The sequence below is a fragment of the Adiantum capillus-veneris genome, chromosome 17 (genome assembly GCF_014529385.1).
Source record: "Adiantum capillus-veneris isolate H3 chromosome 17, ASM1452938v2, whole genome shotgun sequence".
NCBI classification, from domain to species: Eukaryota; Viridiplantae; Streptophyta; class Polypodiopsida; order Polypodiales; family Pteridaceae; genus Adiantum; species Adiantum capillus-veneris.
Window position 1 is genome coordinate 153,172,474 of NC_140947.1, and position 21,011 is coordinate 153,193,484.

At 45.2% G+C, this 21,011-nt stretch overlaps 1 protein-coding gene across 3 annotated transcripts in view; it reads right to left on the reverse strand.

Moving 5' to 3' along the window:
* Positions 1 to 21,011, reverse strand: part of LOC147438345 (enhancer of mRNA-decapping protein 4-like) — a 126,847-nt gene that overhangs the window by 50,840 nt on the left and 54,996 nt on the right. For all 3 annotated transcript variants that reach the window (XM_086487647.1, XM_086487645.1, XM_086487646.1), the window contains exons 2-7: positions 2,844 to 3,687; positions 2,713 to 2,762; positions 2,460 to 2,616; positions 2,151 to 2,372; positions 1,854 to 1,982; positions 46 to 1,776 (exon numbers count right to left, since the gene is read on the reverse strand). In XM_086487647.1, the coding sequence (XP_086343773.1) occupies positions 46 to 1,776; positions 1,854 to 1,982; positions 2,151 to 2,372; positions 2,460 to 2,616; positions 2,713 to 2,762; positions 2,844 to 3,674 (3,120 nt within the window). In that variant the 5' untranslated portion in view covers positions 3,675 to 3,687. The remainder of the gene's footprint in view (positions 1 to 45; positions 1,777 to 1,853; positions 1,983 to 2,150; positions 2,373 to 2,459; positions 2,617 to 2,712; positions 2,763 to 2,843; positions 3,688 to 21,011) is intronic.

The following is a 21,011-nucleotide window of genomic DNA, read 5'->3' on the forward strand; positions in this document are numbered from 1 at the left end:
ACTGGCAGGATTAGATTCCTTTTATATGTCTCCAAATGTGTGTACCTGATTCACAGACTCCTGCAGAGCAAAAACTTGTGCAGCAATGGCAGAAACAGGCAGCAAATTATTGCTTAAACTCATGCCCAATTCTTGATCAGAAACGAAATGTGCCGATGTTGAAGAGCTAGGCAATTGGGTAGTAGGTATGGCCATCAGACTTGAGACATTGGCATCAGTCTTATTTTTATTCTTCTTTTTCCTAGGCTGTGACACCTGTAATGATGATGAGTCATCAAACTTGACAGAAACTTCTTTGAGTTGCTCACATAGTTCATCCACAACAGGAACATTGGGCAGAGGTTCCTCAACTTCATCGCTGAAGACTTGTGTTCCTCCAGATGCTTGGTCAAATTGAAGCTGCTCCACCAGGTCCTTCTCCTCTTTCAAGATATCCATGCAGATGAATTCCGGCATTGTATTAGTCGAATCTCTCTCTCGATAATCTGAACCTACTTGGCCCTTCATTTGTGAGGCTTCCTTCTCTAAGCTAGTGCTTCCTGGAAAGAGAAGAGTGCTATCTGTAACTTCCTTCGTTTCGACTGCTAGCACTTCCAGATCCTCTTTTTCCATGTACTCTTCAAACCTCGATTCTGGCTTTGTGAGTTCCTTCGATATCCCACCACCTCTTCCAGGAGAGGACACTGCAGAACCACTGTTATTTACTTCCCCTTTGGATCGTGCCACCATGGACATGAGCTCTGAAGGTGTTATTAGATGCATGGAACTCAAGCCACCATGCTGCTCTGACATGATAGAAGCAGCAGGAGAGGTTGAGATAACCTGCCAATCACGGTCTTCACTGATTCGCATGACCTCATTAGAAGGCCTTCTGGGAGACAAAGGATACGATTCCTGAATTGCATCTGATTCATTCTTGCTTTCTTCATTTCGCTCAAAGATACGTACAAAGGCCGATTGTTTTCTGGGAGAATTATTTGCAGTTGAGGTTTTCAAATTTGACTTAACAAGAGGTGAGCTCTTTGGACTCAAGATGACTGCTCCAACATGAGGAGTTGGAGCAATAATTTGAGGGATATTGGATGATAAATCATTCATAGACAGCTCTTTTGTCTCCTTCATGATGGAATTAATCCCCACTTTCGTATCTGGTGATGTTGTTGAATCTACACTAACTGTTGATGCATCATTTCCTCCTATAACAGTATCAGTCAAAGAAATTCCAGAAATAGGACCCGGGGACTTTGCCCTCAACATAGCACTCACTTCGAGCGCAGTAGAGGAAGCTTCTAGATTTGGAGTGGGACCTCCAAGTGAGCCCTTCAGGTCCTTTTCCACCACATTGACGGTGGCTGATTCTATTGGAGGAACACATAACGATAAATCAAGTGAATATTGCTGTATAGCTTCTGTTTGTACGCAATACACTTGCACAACACCTTCACCATCAAAGACATTCTCGCTAGTGGCAGTAATGCTAAATATTGGCATCATAACTAGAAATTCAGCTAGATAATCCATGTGAGTGGCAGAAGGATCTGTCCCAAAATTGACATGAACTACATAAAGGGCCTTTCTTCGAGCATTTGGTAGCAAAATCACACACGCTCTAGGAACCACTAGCACTTGATTGAAAAATGCAGTATCGCAATCTTCCACAGAGGAGCTTTTTAACTCAAGTGTTTGAGTGCATTTCCAATTCAAGGATCCAGACCGAGGAAACCATCCCTCTCCACCTGAAGGCACCCATAGTTTTAGCTCTCTGTTCAATGGACCCTGATGAAAGAGGACCTTCAATAGCTTAGCTCAGTTTGGATCATAGAAACAGAAAGAGCACATAGGAGTAACCTTACCGCAGTAAGAAGAACAACATGATCATTGCGATGAGGAGCTGAAAGCAATGCAACAGCATCAACTGGTAATCCATCATGGGGCATAAGAGTGAAAGATGGAAGCATATTTTGCTCCCGCCAAATATGTACCTAAGGATGACCAGATATTCCTTATTCTTCTATATTACATAAATTATTCAGATCATTCACCTGCAGATATCTAGCACACTCATCCAACAGCAACGCATAGATTTTTCTTCCTTTACTTGGTTTCTTTTTAAGATGAACAATTTAATGACATAAAAAGTGGCTATTTACCGTTCCATCTTTTGAAGCTGACACCAACCTAGTCCACTGACTTGTTGATAGGTCTGTGACTTCCTTCAGATGTTTACCAGCACAATAAACACCTTCAATTGGAGAATCCACAGGGCAAAACACCGGTTGTTCTACAAAAAATCCATCAGGGGCAGCACACTGCCTAACTTTCTTAATGTCAACTGTTAAAACATAATTTTCCATGCCTACAACAACAAGGTCCTGCAAAGCAATCAATCAATGGTAGCATAAGCAAAAGCCACTCCTGCAGTGTAACATATTTGCACATTAGATATTAATGGCAACAACCTCAGTGTGAGCGTGCCAGCAAACACGAGGATGAACAGATTCCCAGTTGCCAGTGAATTGAATGGCTAAGAGTATCTGATCTGAAATTTGTACTTTGTTGTCTTCTCCAGGGCCCTCCACTATTTTTCGAACAAAAAGCCTCCCGTCTGTACTTGCACTGTAAATAAGAGACTAAACCAGTCTCTTGATCTGATTCAAATAGCACGAATCCCAAAGGCCTTTCAGAACTAAAATGTAACCAAGAAAAACTTACCTCGCTAGGAGGTGCACGTTTTCACCATAAAACGCCATATCAGTCACCCGCTACAAGAAACAAACCAGAATTTCCGTCAAAATGCAACCTGACCACACACAATGTATAAAGTCTTACAGCAAGCCACATACCCCCTCTGAGTGGCCCCGAAGCAGATATTTGAGCGCTGTGTTAATGTTCAAAACTCGAATGCCCTTTGTTGCACGCAAAGCATAGCATATATAGCTCCTGTTGACAGCTATTTGCCTGCCCACAAGAACTTGAGGATCTGAAAGATACTTGGTGATTGTATTGTGTTCAAGCTGGGGCTGTGCCTCCCCCGGCAATCGAACGTCAATATCATAAGTTACATGCTCCCCCTTGAGTTGGCGACCCCTCGAAAATTTACTCCTAGCTAGTCTCCCTGAGGTAGACGTTGGTGCCAAACTTACTGGAGGAGCAGAGGGAACAGCAGGGGCAGCTGCAGCAGGTGGATGAGACAACTCCAAATCTACAGATGGATGTTCTAGGGAGCTTAAGTTTGCCCCCCCTGCAGGAGGGTTGGTCAAAAGTGCCATTAGGCGTGCACTGTCAAGAGCTGAAGTAGATGGACTCGGTGAGCTTATCGGGGAGACACTGGCTGACAAAGGCAACGGTGGAGGAACTGAGCCTGTAAAAGCAGGCTGACCAAAACCAGGAGCTGGATAGGAAGGCCCGCGAGGTACCTGCTCCTGAGGATAAGGTGGATAATGGTTATACAAAGAACCTTGAGGTCCAAAAGGATAAGATGCAGCCAGATTGGAATAAGAGCTTGTAGATGGGCCGTATGAATTGGAAAGAGGAAAGTTATTATGTGGAAAGTTGTGTAGCAAATGGCCTGGAGGAGGATAAGGGGGACCTTGTGGCTGATTATAACCAGGCGGTGGTGGATTCTTGAAAAAGTTATGGAAGTCAAAGTTTCCACTAGGACCATTTGACCCCATTATAATGATGCCACTGAAACGACATAACAATAAAAATAGTGAGCTCATTTACAGCCACAATTTGCAATACTCTACCTGAACAAACTGTTGCTAGATATAGAGTAAAATAACACACAAGAAAAACAATCTCCCAAATATTTCTTGCATAGAAGATGAAAATGCACAAACCAAACAAAGAAGATAACACAAAACCAAACAAAACTACGAGCCACATCGAGCTCACAACATGCAGGCAGCGGCATGCATATCACTTTACACGACATTACTACACGCTTCTTCAAACATTGCAAAAACAAAACTCTTGAAGACCCTTGGTTACAGTCCAGCTAGATGATCCCATGTGGAAGGCCCCCTATCATTATTTAAGATCTCACTTGAATCATACCTTACAATAGACACCATGCCAACGTGTCTAATGTGGCACCAAAGAGACCAATTAAGCTTGTCAAAAACAGTCTACAAGTCCTAAAAGGCAATTGAGAGGGCCCATGTTCTCCTTGAGAAGAAAACAAAGAAGTAATTTACCAAGATGCACTTGAAAACTGTCAAGTACTCGAGATGAAAAGCTATCTCATTATTCTTATGGGCTTAAATTCTTTAAAACTGCATAAACTTGGTGTAATCAGATTGGCACTGACAAGGCAGTAATCTCACAACAACTCACGAACAATCTTAAAACTTTAACAATTGAATTCGAATCAAACAGTAATCGCCACACAAAGTGGCGGAGTTCCACTTCCAGATGCACTGGCCCCATAGTCTTGCGCCCCTTTTGGTATTTCTTTTATGTTGAGACCAACGACCCAAGATATCGAGAGTTCCAATCTGGAATGAGACTCCTTATTGGATGAGATTTTTCTGGGAAGCCAACGACCGAAAATATCAAGAGCTCCAATATGGGAATGAGAAAACTGATTGTCCCTCCATATGTCCCTTAGAATGACCCTCGAAAATTTTTGAGCTAACTTGAGTTGTTTTGCAGATATGTTGTAATCGCGAAAGTAATCGCGGACGATTACTTTCTCTCAAGAAGGGGGGATGTCACAAACTACTGACGTGTCAAGCCACTAAAGAACGAAGCCAACCTGCAGATCCCAGCCGAGGGGACTAAACCCTAGAAACAGTAGAAGAAGTTGAAGAAGTAGAACTTATGGGTGTAACCGGCCTGTTCAATCCAAAAAGGGCGGTAGACTTTACTGTAAACCTTGATTTAGCTTTCACCCATTATTAGTCGTCTATTATACCTGTACTTTCAAGACACAACAAAGGAGAGAGGGATACAGGCTGCTAGATTGCACCTGTATGAGTAGACGGACACCAGATTGGCCCCTAACTTAGGCACCCCTTTCGGTATTTCTTTATTCTTTAGAAGAGGGAATAAATGCTGTGGATCCCTACAAGCTGCCCCACACAAACTTGGCTGAATTTCAGCTGTTCCGGCCTGATTTCGGCAGCATAACTGTACAAGGACCCTTCACAGTCAGTATTCCCATGCATTGACTGACTTTCCCGACGCATACGGGCACTTTGCAAAACCTGGCGAGAATCTGCAGCACGCTGAATTCTCTGTTTTCAGCCATAAAAATGCGCCAGATCACCTGTACAGCGGTCCCCTTGCGTCCCCGAACCTCCTGGGGGTATTAGGGTCCGTTTAGGGCCAAAACCCTAAACCTGCAAAAATACACAGCAGGCTGTAATTTACTGTTTCGGGCTCCGTTTCGCGTACCGGTCGCATCCGTAGCAAGTCCTCGGGCTCCCGCACCTGTAGGGCTACTTGCCCTTTGAATCGGAAGAGATTTCTAGCGTGAAACCTCTCCGAATTCACCTGAACCTGCGGGGGGATTAGCCGCTAGCTAATCCAATACCTGTGCAAGAGGCTCTTGCCTCGGCAATCGCGCATGAACCCACACAACTGTACATTGGTCAAATGAAGAGCCCACTAGAGGGGCATAACATACTGCCAAAGGGGAGAGAGAGGGCAGTGCGTAGCGTGCAAGGCATCACTCCTGGCACTGCCCTGTGCATAAGAGGGAAAGCAAGCACTCCATAGCTCTTAACCTGTGACAAATCTGAAAATGAGGCTCTCCCAACTTAAAATTCAGCGCCACTTCTTGTTGCATGAGGCAAGTGCACCAGAATGTGCCACTTGGCACATTTACAAGCATTTTCCCGTTTCGGGGTTGCCGCCTAAAAATCTCCCAACCGGTTGCCCAGTTGACTTCACGGCAGAGTAAGAAAATGTTCCCCTTGTCATTCCGGAGATAATGACGTCAACACATTTTCAGGTCCCAAAATAGCAGTTCCCTAAATTTTAGGAGATGCTGCCATTGTATCTTTCTAGGTCATCCGACCCTCTTTGTACACTGCCGCCACATCCAGAACTGAAATGTAGCCTCTGTAGCAAAGGATTCCACTTTGGCTAGTCAATGACCCCACTTTGGCTAACCATAGTCTTTGTCCAACCTTAGTGCTCTCTTGCCCTCAGGCCTGGACTCCCTCTGGACAGTTCCACACTAGCTATGCAATGCAGGGCAGTTAGATTTCCCGAGGGGTGTTTCCAAAAAGTGAAAGTAAATAGATAATGAGAAAGAAATCAACAAAAAGGATAGATAGTAGTCACACGCTGGTGACATACCCCCCTCTTGAAATCTCAAACGTCCTCGTTTGCATCTATGTCGTACATGCTTACTGTCAACACTGATGTATTCAACACTTGTCGACACATATACGACACATACATGCTCATTGTCAACCCTGGTGTATTCAACACCTCGTCGACTCATGTATTGCCTGCGTGTGAACCCTGTCCCAATGACATAGTGGTAGCTTCGTACTCTGCCATTGCTTTGAGTCACTAACTTTCCAATGACAAAATGGTAGCTGCACATTTTGCCATTGTCTTATAGTACACGTTGGATCCCGTAACACTTTCGAGCATACCCAAACCGACAGTTTAAGAATGCAGTTACACATGTACTCTTCAATAGAAGCAATCACTGTATCCTTGACAAACTGACAAGAAATACTCACTTCTATAGCACTAACCAAACTTTTAAACATTCCATAAGAGCAATTGCCAAACTGACAATCTGTACAGCTCTAACATTCATGTAACAGGTATTTGATTTGAGCTCACTTTAAATACCATGTACATCATTTGTTTCAGAAACCATTGTCACACTGACAATCCATGTAGCTTTGAAACTCAAGGGGTCAAGGTAGGTTGCAAATTGAAGGCTTCCAGGTAAAGTGATAACACAGTTGGTGACTCTGCAAGTTCACCTTCTTCCATCCACTTAGCATCCATTGGTGGATAGTTTCTGAACTTTACCAAGTAACGCCTAGCAACCTTGCCTTTCACTTTCCTTTCTTTGTGTGCCAAAATCTGTTCCGGGACCAAGATCTCATCAAGTTCCTCGACTTCCGGCTGATCTTCAGCTAGCATATCTTCTAGCACATCACCCACATAGGGTCTGAGAAGACTCACATGAAACGCATTGTGAATCTTCCAACTGTCAGGCAATTTCAGCCTATATGCAACATCACTGATTATGTCGCATACTTGAAAAGGCCCATAGTAACGCAAGCTGAGCTTTGGAAACAGCCTTTCCTTGCCCTTCATCTTCTTTAACCTTGCCTTTTCAAAGCGTAAAAGCACCCAATCACCAAGTGAATATACCACTTCACGACGGTGACGATCAGCTGCTTTCTTTTGCTTTGCCTGAGTCCTTTCTAAGGCCACTTTGACCTTCTTGTACATTTCATCCATGTCCTGAACATACTTATCTGCTTCAAATATCTTGTCCTTTGTATGCAGTATGGGAGGAACTTTCTTGCCACCTTCAACTATCTCAAAGGGTGCCTTGCCAGTTGATGAATGCACTGTATTATTGTATGCATATTCCACCAATGGCAAATACTGCTCCCACTTTCCTTTATGCTCTGACACATAGCACTTCAGCAGATCTAGGACAGTAGAATTTGCCTCTTCTGACTGCCCATCTGTTTGAGGATGAAATGACGAAGAGAATTTGAGCGTGGTGCCCATATTCTCAAACAAGCCTCTCCAGAACAAACTTGTCATGCGTGGATCACGGTCGCTAACAATCGACTGTGGCATGCCATGATACTTGAAAATATTGCTCATAAACAAGTGTGTCATCTGATCTGGCTTTATCTTCTTCCTGACAGGAATAAAATGAGCCTGTTTGCTGAATCTGCAAATAATGGTCCAAATACCATCGTTTCCTGTCTGCGTTCTCGGAAGATCAAAGATAAAATCCATAGCAATACTTTCCCATGGTTTATCTGGAATAGGTAGTGGTTGCAATAACCCTGGTGCCTTTTGCCTGTCAAACTTGACCTTTTGGCATATTAGGCATTCTCGCACAAAGGCATCCACATCCCTTCTCAATGTAGGCCAATAGAAGAATGTCTCAACCGCTTTAACTGTAGCATCGATACCACGATGCCCTGCATATGGTGGGACATGACTCTCTTCCATAACTTTGCGTCGCAATGGCTTTGTGACACACAATCTGCCATGCATCATCATGAACCCGTCTTTAAGAAGATAGTGTTCATGACGTTGTCCATTCATTAGTTGCTCGAAGACCCTTGCAAAATCTTCATCATTTGCATATTGTTCTCTCATATCATCAAGTTCATGATGATAAGGAATTGACACAGCTGAAATTTGTGGCTTCCTTGACAAGGCATCAGCCACAACGTTCTTCTTGCCTTCCACATGCACAATCTGAAAATGGAACATGGACAAGATATTTGCCCATCGCATAAGCTTCTTAGATAACTTTGTCTGTGTCAAGAAGTATCGCAAGGTCTGATGGTCCGTTTGGACAACAAAGTCTGCACCTAGCAGGTAGTGTTTCCAACTTAAGAGCGCATGAATCACAGCCAGTAACTCTTTCTCATAGACCTGCATGGTCATCTCTGGCCCTTGCAAAATTCTGCTGTCATAGGCTACTACCCTGCCATCTTGCATTAGCACTACACCAATGCTACTACCGCAGGCATCACACTGGACCACAAATAACTTCCTAAGATCTGGCAACACAATGACTGGATCCAAAGTCATCTTTTCCTTTAAGAGATTAAAAGCTGAAATCTCTTTCTGTGTCCATCTAAAGGCGACTGCCTTCTTTTGAAGAGCATGTAAAGGTGAAGCAATCTCAGCGAAATTTCGGATAAACCTTCTGTAATAGGAGCATAGTCCCAAAAAGCTTCGGACATCATGCACCGTCTTCAAATTTGGCCATGACTTGATCGCTTCAACTTTTGCAGGATCCATTCTGACACCATCCTTTGAGACAATGTGTCCCAGAAAGTGAATCTCTTCCAGAAAAAACTCACTTTTCTTTGCATTGATGAGCAACCTATGACTGCGTAGCTCTTTGAACACAATGGCCAAGTGATGCCTATGCTCCTCTTCATTCTTTGAGTAGACTATCATGTCATCAAAGAATGTACCAACAAACTGCTGGTGTGGACGGAAAATTCTGTCCATCATCCTATTGAACGTAGCAGGAGCATTTGTGAGACCAAAGGGCATCACTAAAAATTCGTAAAGGCCAAACGTCGTCCTAAAAGCAGTCTTGTGCACATCCTCTGATCTAATGCGGATCTGATGGTACCCACTCTTTAGATCTATCCTGCTAAACATAGCTGCTCCTTCTAATTTGTCCATAATATCATCAATTCTAGGTATAGGGAACCTATTCTTGATGGTATTCTTGTTCAGTGCACGGTAGTCGATGCACATACGCCATGAGCCATCCTTTTTCTGCACCAACAACACTGGAGAACAGAATGGGGATGAACTGGGCTGAATCAGCCCCTTTTCTAACAGCTCCTGTACTTGGCCCATTATCTCTTTTTGCTGAGCCGCACTAACCCTGTACGGAGGCTTATTTGGTGGGCTACTGCCTGGCACCAAATCTATCGCATGGTCCTCGGGTCTCTCTGGTGGTAATTGAGACGGTAATGAATCGGAACAACAGTCACTATACTGTTGTAAAAACATTGACCTTTCTTTATCTAGCACAGATAAATTTGATTCATCACAATCTGACACTTCACGTGCAAAAACCAAGTACGCAGAAAGATGCTTTTTCATTACAGAAGTAATAGCAGAAGCTGATACAGTAGGAATAGACTCCCCTTTAAGCTTTACATCCAGAATGTGAGTCTTTCCCCTGCTCTTTACAGTGATCTTTTTGTTGTAGGCATCCATGATTCCCTGTACACGAAACAACCAAGGAATACCTAACAACACATCACATCCGTCGAGTGGCATGATGTAAAATTCTTCAGCATCTATATAGGACTGGATATGTAGACGCAACTTTCCAATGATGGGTGTCACAGCCTCTGTATGGCCAGGACATGCCAAACCTGCCTCTGCTGTATACCCCATCTCTTCAGGTCTGATTCCCAACTTTGAAGCCAATTCTGGGGAAATGAAGTTGGCTTTGGCACCTGGATCAAAGAAGATAAGCACTGTTTGATCCCTGACCTTTCTCCATGCTCTGCAAAGCTCACTTGCATCTGAATTTGGCTTGTCGCCCACCATATCTGGCACTAGACCAGCCATAGGCTTCTTTCCTTTCCTGTCCTCCTTGTCTTCAGAATCAGCTGGCCTTTTCTTTGTAGGACAGTTGTAAGCAATGTGGCCAGGCTGCTAACATATAAAGCATTTGTTCTCTGTCCTCAGGACCTTCTTTTGCTCTTCTGACTTGCGAGAAAAACGTCTTTTCCATTTCTTTGCTGGTCCCTTTTCTGATTCAGCCGTAGCTTTGTCTTTCCCTGCGTTGGCTGACTCCTGAGTCCCTTTAGGAGCCTCATTGGGAACGTGCTTCTTGGCTGAATTTTTCTTGCCTGATCCTGCCTTGACGCCAGTGTTAAATTCACAATCTTCTCCCTTGAGCAAACCATTGCCAGTGTTTGCTACCTCGATGAGCTGCGTCAAAGTAGTGACTTTGGTCTTTGTGCAGTATTTTCTCAATCCTTTGGGTAGGCCACAACAGTATTTTTCAATCTGTTCTGTCAATGGCACAAACCTATAGGAAGTTACTGGAAGTAGAGCTTTCCAAAACTTCCGATTGTAATCATCCAGATTTCTGCAAGTGGCAGCATTAAGCTGGTGCCATTCTGTCATGACATCTGCTTCAAAGTCATCAGATAACCATGCTGCTGCAAAAATCTGCTTGAAGTAAATCCATGTGGACGGAGCTTGCCCTTGAAGCAATAAAGTTGTCCACCATTGTCCCGCATTCCCTGTCAAGAAAGTGGCTGCCTTGCGGACCTTTGAAGCCTCTGTAAAGTTTCCCCTTGCATAGGCCTTGTCAAACTACTGGAGGAATGAAAGAGCCTTCTTCCTGTCATCAAACCCTGTAAAGGTCGTGAATGTCACACCTTTGCCACCTTCTTTGTACGGAGTTGGCCTCTCCAGCGGCGTTAAATTGTCATATGGAAGTGACTGAAACATGGGAACACTATTAGGGTTCATCTGTGTTCCTTGGCCGCTATTAACTTGACTTGGAAATGCCATATTTGGCTGCTGATTTGTAATTCCAGCCATACCAAAATTTGCCTGTGGCATCCCAAATTGGCCCTGAGTGCTCTGAAACCCTGGTTGCATACCCATGACACTGTACATGGGGTTAGGCATCATCGTTTGAGCACCCCCAAACACTGTTTCTAGCGTGTAAAACAGATTTCCAGGTCCATGACCAGCCATGCTCTGGAATACCGATCCACCTCCAAAATAGCCAGGATGTACTGAAGGTGGTGGGAAGACTTGTTGCATAGCCTGTAGGTTGCTTCCCTGTCCATTAGAACCAGCTATAGGCTGCTGAAAGGTGGCGGGCTGAACTGGTACAGCCTGAAAGACTGGCATCTCAGCCACCTGTTCTTGCACCTTAGGCATAGGTTGTGGAGACTGCATGTTCTCCGTCAAGTGTACAGGTGTTTCCATTGACTGTGCGGTATGAATCACCTGTGCTCGAGCCTTAAAAGGCTTTTGAATATGATCCAGTGACCCAACTTGCTGAGACGGAACAGGAGGTTGTAGAAAGCCTAAAAACCTCGGGTTCTGCATTACTTGTGTGAACATAGCCACAGCAGTAGCCAACTTGGTCCTGAATATATCGTCATCTGTCTGTCAGCCATAATTGCAATTCCCTGTGTCTGGTCTATGATCCCCTGTGTCTTCAAGCCCAATCTGACCAAGGCTCACTTCTATGGGAAAAAGTGATTTAATCCCGGCAATGTAACCATGTAACTGGCCTGTTCAATCCAAAAAGGGCGGTAGACTTTACTTTAAACCTTGATTTAGCTTTCACCCATTATTAGTCGTCTATTATACCTGTACTTTCAAGACACAACAAAGGGGAGAGGGATACAGGCTGCTAGATTGCACCTGTATGAGTAGACGGACACCAGATTGGCCCCTAACTTAGGCGCCATTTTCGGTATTTCTTTATTCTTTAAAAGAGGGATCCCTACAAGCTGCCCTGCACAAACTTGTCTGAATTTCAGCTGTTCCGGCCTGATTTCGGCAGCATAACTGTACTAGGACCCTTCACAGTCAGTATTCCCACGCATTGACTGACTTTCCCGACGCATACGGGCACTTTGCAAAACCTGGCGAGAATCTGCAGCACGCTGAATTCTCTGTTTTCAGCCCTGAAAATGCGCCAGATCACCTGTACAGCGGTCCCCTTGCGTCCCCGAACCTCCTGGGGGTATTAGGGTCCGTTTAGGGCCAAAACCCTAAACCTGCAAAAATACACAGCAGGCTGTAATTTACTGTTTCGGGCTCCGTTTCGCGTGCCGGTCGCATCCGTAGCAAGTCCTCGAGCTCCTGCACCTGTAGGGCTACTTGCCCTTTGAATCGGACGAGATTTCTAGCGTGAAACCTCTCCGAATTCACCTGTACCTGCGGGGGGATTAGCCGCTAGCTAATCCAGTACCTGTGCAAGAGGCTCTTGCCTCGGCAATCACGCATGAACCCACACAACTGTACATTGGTCAAATGAAGAGCCCACTAGAGGGGCATAACATACTGCCAAAGGGGAGAGAGAGGACAGTGCGTAGCGTGCAGGGCATCACTCCTGGCACCGCACTGTGCATAAGAGGGAAAGCAAGCACTCCATAGCTCTTAACCTGTGACAAATCTGAAAATGAGGCTCTCCCAGCTTAAAATTCAGCGCCACTTCTTGTTGCATGAGGCAAGTGCACCAGAATGTGCCACTTGGCACATTTACAAGCATTTTCCCGTTTCGGGGTTGCCGCCTAAAAATCTCCCAACCGGTTGCCCAGTTGACTTCACGGCAGAGTAAGAAAATGTTCCCCTTGTCATTCCGGAGATAATGACGTCAACACATTTTCAGGTCCCAAAATAGCAGTTCCCTAAATTTTAGGAGATGCTGCCATTGTATCTTTCTAGGTCATCCGACCCTCTTTGTACACTGCGACCACATCTAGAACTGAAATGTAGCCTCTGTAGCAAAGGATTCCACTTTGGCTAGTCAATGACCCCACTTTGGCTAACCATAGTCTTTGTCCAACCTTAGTGCTCTCTTGCCCTCAGGCCTGGACTCCCTCTGGACAGTTCCACACTAGCTATGCAATGCAAGGCAGTTAGATTTCCCGAGGGGTGTTTCCAAAAAGTGAAAGTAAATAGATAATAAGAAAGAAATCAACAAAAAGGATAGATAGTAGTCACACGCTGGTGACAATGGGACCCCGTTTAATGGGGCCCAAGTGACTAGGGATAAATAAAGCAAGACTACACACACAAATCTCTAGCGTAAAAAGATGATGAGGTGGCAGCTATATGGACAGTCCGCAATTTACGCTAACTTGTTGACATGGCAGCCTATATGAAAATTCACGTTTTACGTTGACTGTGATAACGTGGTACCTGTACGGATTTTCGTGATTAGCGTTGGCTGCTTTTGGACGCTAGCTTTTGGGCCAAATGCTTTTAGAACTTGAAGCTTTTCATGTAGATTGCTTTTGAGAGGCCAAGGGCCTTTAAACATGTACTGAGTTCAGTCTGTTCTTTTCCGTTGGCACGTGGTGCCTACCTCACGTTACACATGGCCCTTTCAAAACCGAAGTGGAAGAGGCCATGGAGTCCGAGATTGGTAAATGTCCCAAAAAGGAACACCTTTTGGTCTAGAGCGATTGAACTATTTCAAACACTCCCTGAAATAACGCATGGGAGTCCGGGGCCACTAAAGCGGAAGGTCCTTGGTGTCAAGTGGGTCTACCAAGGACCCAGATTTATAATCTTTAAGAGGGGGAGGATTGGTGACACTTGTTATCCTCTATGTGAACGATCTTGTGATTACACATAGCCATAATCGGCATATACACAGTACTATGGAGACCTTGGCAAATGAGTTTGAGATGATAGATCTCAACTTGCTTCATTACTTTCTTGGACTCCTCGAGATATGGCAAACACAGGGGGGCATTTTTCTTTCTCAACAAGGCTATGTCCAAGAATTGTTGGGAGGCATTGGATGTGACTCAATGTAGACCTATCTCTACTCCGATGGATCCCAACCAAATGTTGTCCCTATATGACGCCTCCGATGTAATTGGCATTACGAAGTATTGAAAGCTGGTCCTTCTCTTGATTTGTTGCTTAACACCCATTTCAACATCAATTTTCTCGGTGGGACTTCTCGATTCATTTATGCAGAGGCCTGCCAAGTCACATATAAAGTAGGCTCTCTGGATCTTGCGGTATTTGAAGCCGCCTAAGTTGTTGGGCATATGGTACACCGCCGAAGGTATGGACTTCAAGATTACTCTTCGTGAATGGAATGATTCCGATTGGGTGGAGATTCACATGGAGGACGTTCAACTATAGGTTACATCTTTTCATTTGGTTCAGGAGCGATTTCATGAGGTAGTAAGAGGCAGCCTAAGGTTGCATCTTCTACTCAAGTTGCTTTTAGAGATTGGTTTTCCATAGCAGACGACCATCGTTTATACAAACAGTCAAATTTGTATATCCATTGCGAGGATCCCGATGTTTCATGCCCAGACCAAGCATATAGAGATACAGTATCACTTTGTTCATAACAAGACCTTGGATGGTACTATTCGACTTGAGTATTGTTCTACGTCAAATAACCCTACTGAGACCTTTACCACATGCACCATTATCCCTTCATGCAAACTCTTTTGGATTGGTTTTGTAATAGACTTGGACACTCCAAGCCAAAGATCTGATGCAACACACGCGAGAGAAACTGAAAGAACAGAACAAAATTGAGAGAAAGAGACGACATGGCACGGTAGAGTTCCGCACTCAGAGATACAAGCCCCAAAGAGTGGCACCCCTTCTCGAAATTTCTTTATTACTATCTTGCACAAATACAAGGTCCGAAGGTCCTCTTTCTCTGCAGTGATCCCAAGCTAATTTGCTAGCAGAGGAGGTCCTGGCACCCTTTTAAAGGCCCTTGGCCAAAAGCAATACATGAAAAGCATTAGTCTAAAAGCATCTGCACTCCCAAAAGCTAGCGCCCCATGGCTTGACCATACAACATGCCACGTCAGTAGGTGTCAACGCAAATCGCACCGCGAATCGCAAACGTCTGTATTGTTAGAGTTCAGGCATCTCCCTTGGTTCGTTCAGACGGTCCCAGTTTCTCCTAGGGACATGTGTTAGGAAGTGAGGATTGTTTTGTGGCTGTGCCCGTCCAATGTGAGGTAGCTTTCTCATGTCTGATTGTGTCTAGCCATGTTTAGCCTTGGGTTTTAGGCTTGGTCAATGGTTCCATGTCCAATTGGCTCCTGGAGGCCTGGGATATTTTATCCCAATCTCCCATATTTTTCCCCAAGCATTTGGTGCCCCCCTCTTATTTCTTTCCCTATTTACTTGGTCATGGAGCTTGGAGGCTGGGTCGCCATGGGCATATATATGTTGTATGGGGGGTCACCTCCTGTGGCATGCATTCAGCCCTAGTGTGGGGGCGCCCTCTCATGGCACCCAAGGGGTAGCAGGTGGAGGTCATCGACAAACAACGCTAGCGTTTTCCTCAGCATGTAGGCCTAGCGTTTTCACCAACAGCCCCAAGTTTTTGCCTAGTAGTCCTCATCGTTTTTGATAGGCAGCCACGGCGGGATTTGTGGACGGTGACGGGCTTCTTGTGGAGGGAATCCCTTGCTCAGAGAGATGGGCAGCAGACCTTCCCCTCCGAGTTATCCTCTCAGGGCACGCCATCCCGTGGGCATCTCAGTCAGAGACATAGCACCATTCTTGTGTGCCGGCCTACGAGAGTAGAGACCCAATTCTTTCTCTCTCTCTCCAATTCTTCCTTGATGCCAAGAGGTGGATCAATGTTGGGGTTGTCGCCCATAATGTGTTCATGTCAGTGGTCTCATGTGCAGGAGCAGTTGGCAGTGTCAGTAGCAGTCACAGTTGTGGTCATGTCAGTGGTCTTATGTGCACGAGCAATTGGCAATGTCAGTGGTAGTTGCAGTTGTGTGCACCTCGGGTCTATCCATAGGGCATGTCAGTTCTATGCCGGACCACCCTTGATCACTTGAATAAGCAGATTGTTATTAGCATGGAGAGCCTTTCCCAAATCTCTCTCTCTCTCTCTTTCTCTTTCTCATTCTCACATGTCGTGTCTCTTTCTACCTCAATGATCTCTCTTTTGCACGGGTGTGCCTTGTTCACGTGTTTGGCATTGCAGGTGTTCTAGATCAGAGTCGAGGTGCCTACCGGACCACAAGCCAATTCTTGACTTCATTGCATCTTCCGCTGCCACCTTTGATACGTACACCCTGCCATGTCATCATTGGCTACGCGATTTTTGGGTGTTGGTGTCACCAGACGGGCATCACGTGCCAACGGAAAAGAACAGATTGAACACACTTTTAGCACTTTAAATAACAACTGAACGGAAAGAGATAGAGACACCGAGAGTGGCGAAGTTCCACCCCAGAGAGCATTGGCCCGAAACCTTGGCACCCCTTTCGGTATTTCTTTATATTACTTGAACTCAACACGATGTTAGTAATCCACCCTCTGGTGTAACAAACTTGGGCACCACAAGTATAGATTCTGTCGCAACACAGTAGAGATTCCTTAAAAACAATTCACAATTCAAGATAGTTTCGTGTCACCAACGTGTGACTACTATCTATCCTTTTTGTTGATTTCTTTCTTATTATTTATTTACTTTCACTTTTTGGAAACACCCCTCGGGAAATCTAACTGCCCTGCATTGCATAGCTAGTATGGAACTGTCCAGAGGGAGTCTAGGCCTGAGGACAAGAACGCACTAAGGTTGGACAAGGACTATGGTTAGCCAAAGTGGGGTCATTGACTAGCCAAAGTGGCACCCTTTGCTACAGAGGCTACATTTCAGTTTTGGGTGTGGCTGCAGTGTACATAGGGGGTCAGATGACCTAGAAAGATACAATGGCAGCATCTCCTAAAATTTAGGGAACTGCTATTTTGGGACCTGAAAATGTGTTTGCGTCATTACCTCCGGAATGACAAGGAGAACATTTTCTTACTCTGCCGTGAAGTCAACTGGGCAACCGGTTGGGAGATTTTTAGGCGGCAACCCCGAAACGGGAAAATGCTTGTAAATGCGCCAAGTGGCACATTTCTGTGCACTTGCCTCCTCAACGAAGAAGTGGCGCTGAATTTTAAGCTGGGAGAGGCTCATTTTCAGTTTTGTCACAGGTTAAGAGCTATGGAGTGCTTCCTTTCCCTCCTATGTACAGTGCGGTGCGAGGAGTGATGCCCTGCACACTACACACTGCCCTCTCTCTCCCCTATGGCAGTATGTTATGCCCCTCTAGTGGGCTTTTCAATTGACCAATGTACAGTTGTGTGGGTTCATGCGCGATTGCTGAGGCAAGAGCCTCTTGCACAGGTACTGTGAAACCGGCCCGTAGGGCGGTAGGCGTTGGCTTTCACCCGAAATTCTTTACTTTATACACACACACAGAGCACTTTGCAAAGAGAACCTGTAATGGGAATTAACACTTACTCACACACACAGCTCGGAAGCTAGAATGCTCCGAGCAGACGCCGACAACCTGTAGGCCCCAAAATTGGCGCCCCTTTCGGTATTTCTTTATTCTTTAGGAGGGTAAATTACAAGGTAAGGTCCTGGGAATCCTTCACGTGTATCCACCTAGATACCATTTGATTTGGCCAAATTTCGGCAACATAACAGCCCCAAAACTTGCGCGAAACCCATTCCCCTGCTGGAACTCGCTTGCACTGACGTATACCCTCTGATTCCTGTCCAAAAACAGTAAATTCAGCACACTGTATTTACTGGTTTTTGCCCTGTTTTCAGCCCCAAACAGTCCCCTAACTGTCCTTTGCCAGTGGCGCACGATTCCCAATGATCCTGGCGTCCGTATGGCTGAAAAACAGTCAAATTACAGCGCATACACAGCGCTGATTTTGCACCTGTACGGTGAGGTTATGACCCTCACCAGTGCCTGCTTTGGAGCAGCAGTTAGCTACCCCTATTCCTGCTCAAGGAGGCTCTTGCCTCAGCACAAAAGCATAAACCCACACAACTGTACATCAGTCAAATGAGTAGCCCTCTTGTGGGGCATCACATAACTGCACGTAGGGGAGAAAGAGAGCAGTATGTAGCGTGCGGGGCATCACTCCCGTCACCATACTGTGCATAGAGGGCAAGGTAAGCATTCCATAGCTTCTGTACCTGTTGCAGTCCGCCTGTGGCTGAAAATGGCGCCCCCTTTGATGATATGCAGCTCGTTTTTGCCTCCCAGAGTGGCAGAATCGCTCACAAGCTGACACGTCGCCCAGTTTCCGAGTTTGGGCTTTCCCTGCTAAAAATATCTCAACTGGTGCGTCAGTTGACTTCGCGGCAGAGTTGTAAAGTGTTCCCCTAGTCATACCGAAGGTAATGACGCGAACACATTTCGTGGCCCAAAATAGCAGTTCCCTAAATTTTAGGAGATGCTTCCGTTGGGCTCCCACTGGTCTTCTGACCATCTATCCTCATTGGGACCACATCCAAAAATGCAATGTGGCCCAACTGTCGGATACTTTTTGTTGGTAGTCCCACCTTGACTTTACGCCTTAATTGAGTTCACTTCCTAGTATCCACCAACTTGCTAAGTGCGACGGGGGGACCTATATGATCTTGCTCTGAGCCTAGACATCCTCTTACCATACGAATTCCAGTGCCGACCACTTCCCGTCTGCGGGTGAAACTACCGTTCACATTGGCCATACAATGTCCGACCGTTTGCTACTTCAAAAAGAGGGTCTCAAACAAATAAAATAAACCCCATTGGAAAGAAACCAACAACCAAGGTTAGCAGTTGCCACATCTCTGTGACATGGTTAATAACTGCCACGTCCTCGTGACATACCCCCCTCTTGAAATCGCAAACGTCCTCGATTGCATACCATAAATACACGCCACTGATGATCTTGTGCTATTAACACTGTTTTATCATCGCATGTATCCGCAAGAAAGGTCGTAACATACATAGATACAAATGACTTAATGAGGCCTTCATACTTTTGCCATTTCCATCTATGGCACTGAATTCATATGTACATTTGATGTACTAGCTCTATCATTACCCCTCCTTTGCACACGTTGGGTTGGGGCATAAGTAGGCTGTAACCCAAAGGCTTCAAGGTAAAGCTGCAATACATTTGGTGACTCTCACAGTTCATGCTCTTCCATCCACTTTGCATCCATAGGCGGATAGTTCTTGAACTTCACCAAATAGCGTCTTGCAACTTGTCCAGGATCTCATCAAGTTCCTCAACTTCTGGCTGATCCTCAACTGGCATATCTTCTGGCACATCACCCACGAAGGGTCTTAGAAGACTCACGTGAAACGCATTATGAATCTTCCACGCATCAGGCAATTTCAGCCTGTAAGCCACATCGCTGATCTTGTCAAGCACTTGAAAAGGCCCATAGTATCGCATGCTGAGCTTAGGAAACAGCCGTTCCTTGCCCTTCATCTTCTTTAACCTTGCCTTTTCGAACCTTAAGAGAACCCAATCACCAGGTGATAGTAGCAATTCACGACAGTGACGATCAGCAGCCTTTTTCTGTTTTGCCTGAGTCTTCTCCAAGGCAACTTTAATCTTCTTATACATCTCATCCATGTTCTCAACATATCGATCTGCCTCAAAGATCTTGTCCTTTGTATGCAAAATGGGAGGAACCTTTTTGCCGCCTTCAACAATTTCAAAAGGTGCTTTGCCCGTAGACGAATGCACCGTATTATTGTACGCATACTCAAGCATAGGCAAATACTGTTCCCACTTGCCCTTATTATCTGACACATAGCATTTCAGCAGATCTAAGACAGTAGAATTAGCCTCTTCTGACTGTCCATCAGTTTGTGGATGAAACGAAGACGAGAACTTGAGCGTAGTACCCATGTTCTCAAACAATCATCTCCAGAACAAACTGGTCATGCGAGGATCACGATCACTGATAATCGATTGTGGCATACCATGGTACTTAAACACATTGTACATGAACAAGCGTGCCATCTGATCAGATTTTATCTTCTTCCTGACAGGGATAAAATGGGCCTGCTTGCTGAACCTGCAGATAATGGTCCATATACCATCATTCCCTGTTGGTGTCCTTGGAAGATCAAAGATAAAGTCCATAGCAATGCTTTCCCATGGCTTATCCGGAATCGGCAGTGGTTGTAACAACCCTGGTGCCTTTTGCCTGTCAAACTTGACCTTTTGGCAAACTATGCATGCTCGCACAAAGGCATCCACATCTCTCCTCAAGGTAGGCCAATAGAAGAACGTCTCTACCGCTTTAACTGTTGCATCAATGCCACGATGCCCTGCATACGGTGGGACATGACTCTCTTCCATGACCTTATGTCGCAGTGGCCTAGTGACACAAAGTCTGCCATGCATCATCATAAAACCATCTCTGAGGAGGTAGTGCTCGTGATATTGCCCCTCTTGTAACTGTTCAAAGATCCTTGCAAAATCTTCATCAGCAATATACTGTTCCTTCATGTCATCTAACTCATGATGATAAGGAATTGACACAGCTGAAATTTGTGGCTTTCTTGATAACGCATCAGCCACAACATTCTTCTTGCCTTCCACATGCATAATCTGGAAGTGGAACATGGAAAGAATGTTTGCCCATCGCATATGCTTTTCGGATAACTTTGACTGTGTCAAGAAGTATCGCAAGGTCTGATGATCTGTTTGGACAACAAAATCAGCACCTAAGAGGTAGTGCTTCCAGCTAGAAAGCGCATGAATCACGGCCAAGAGCTCTTTCT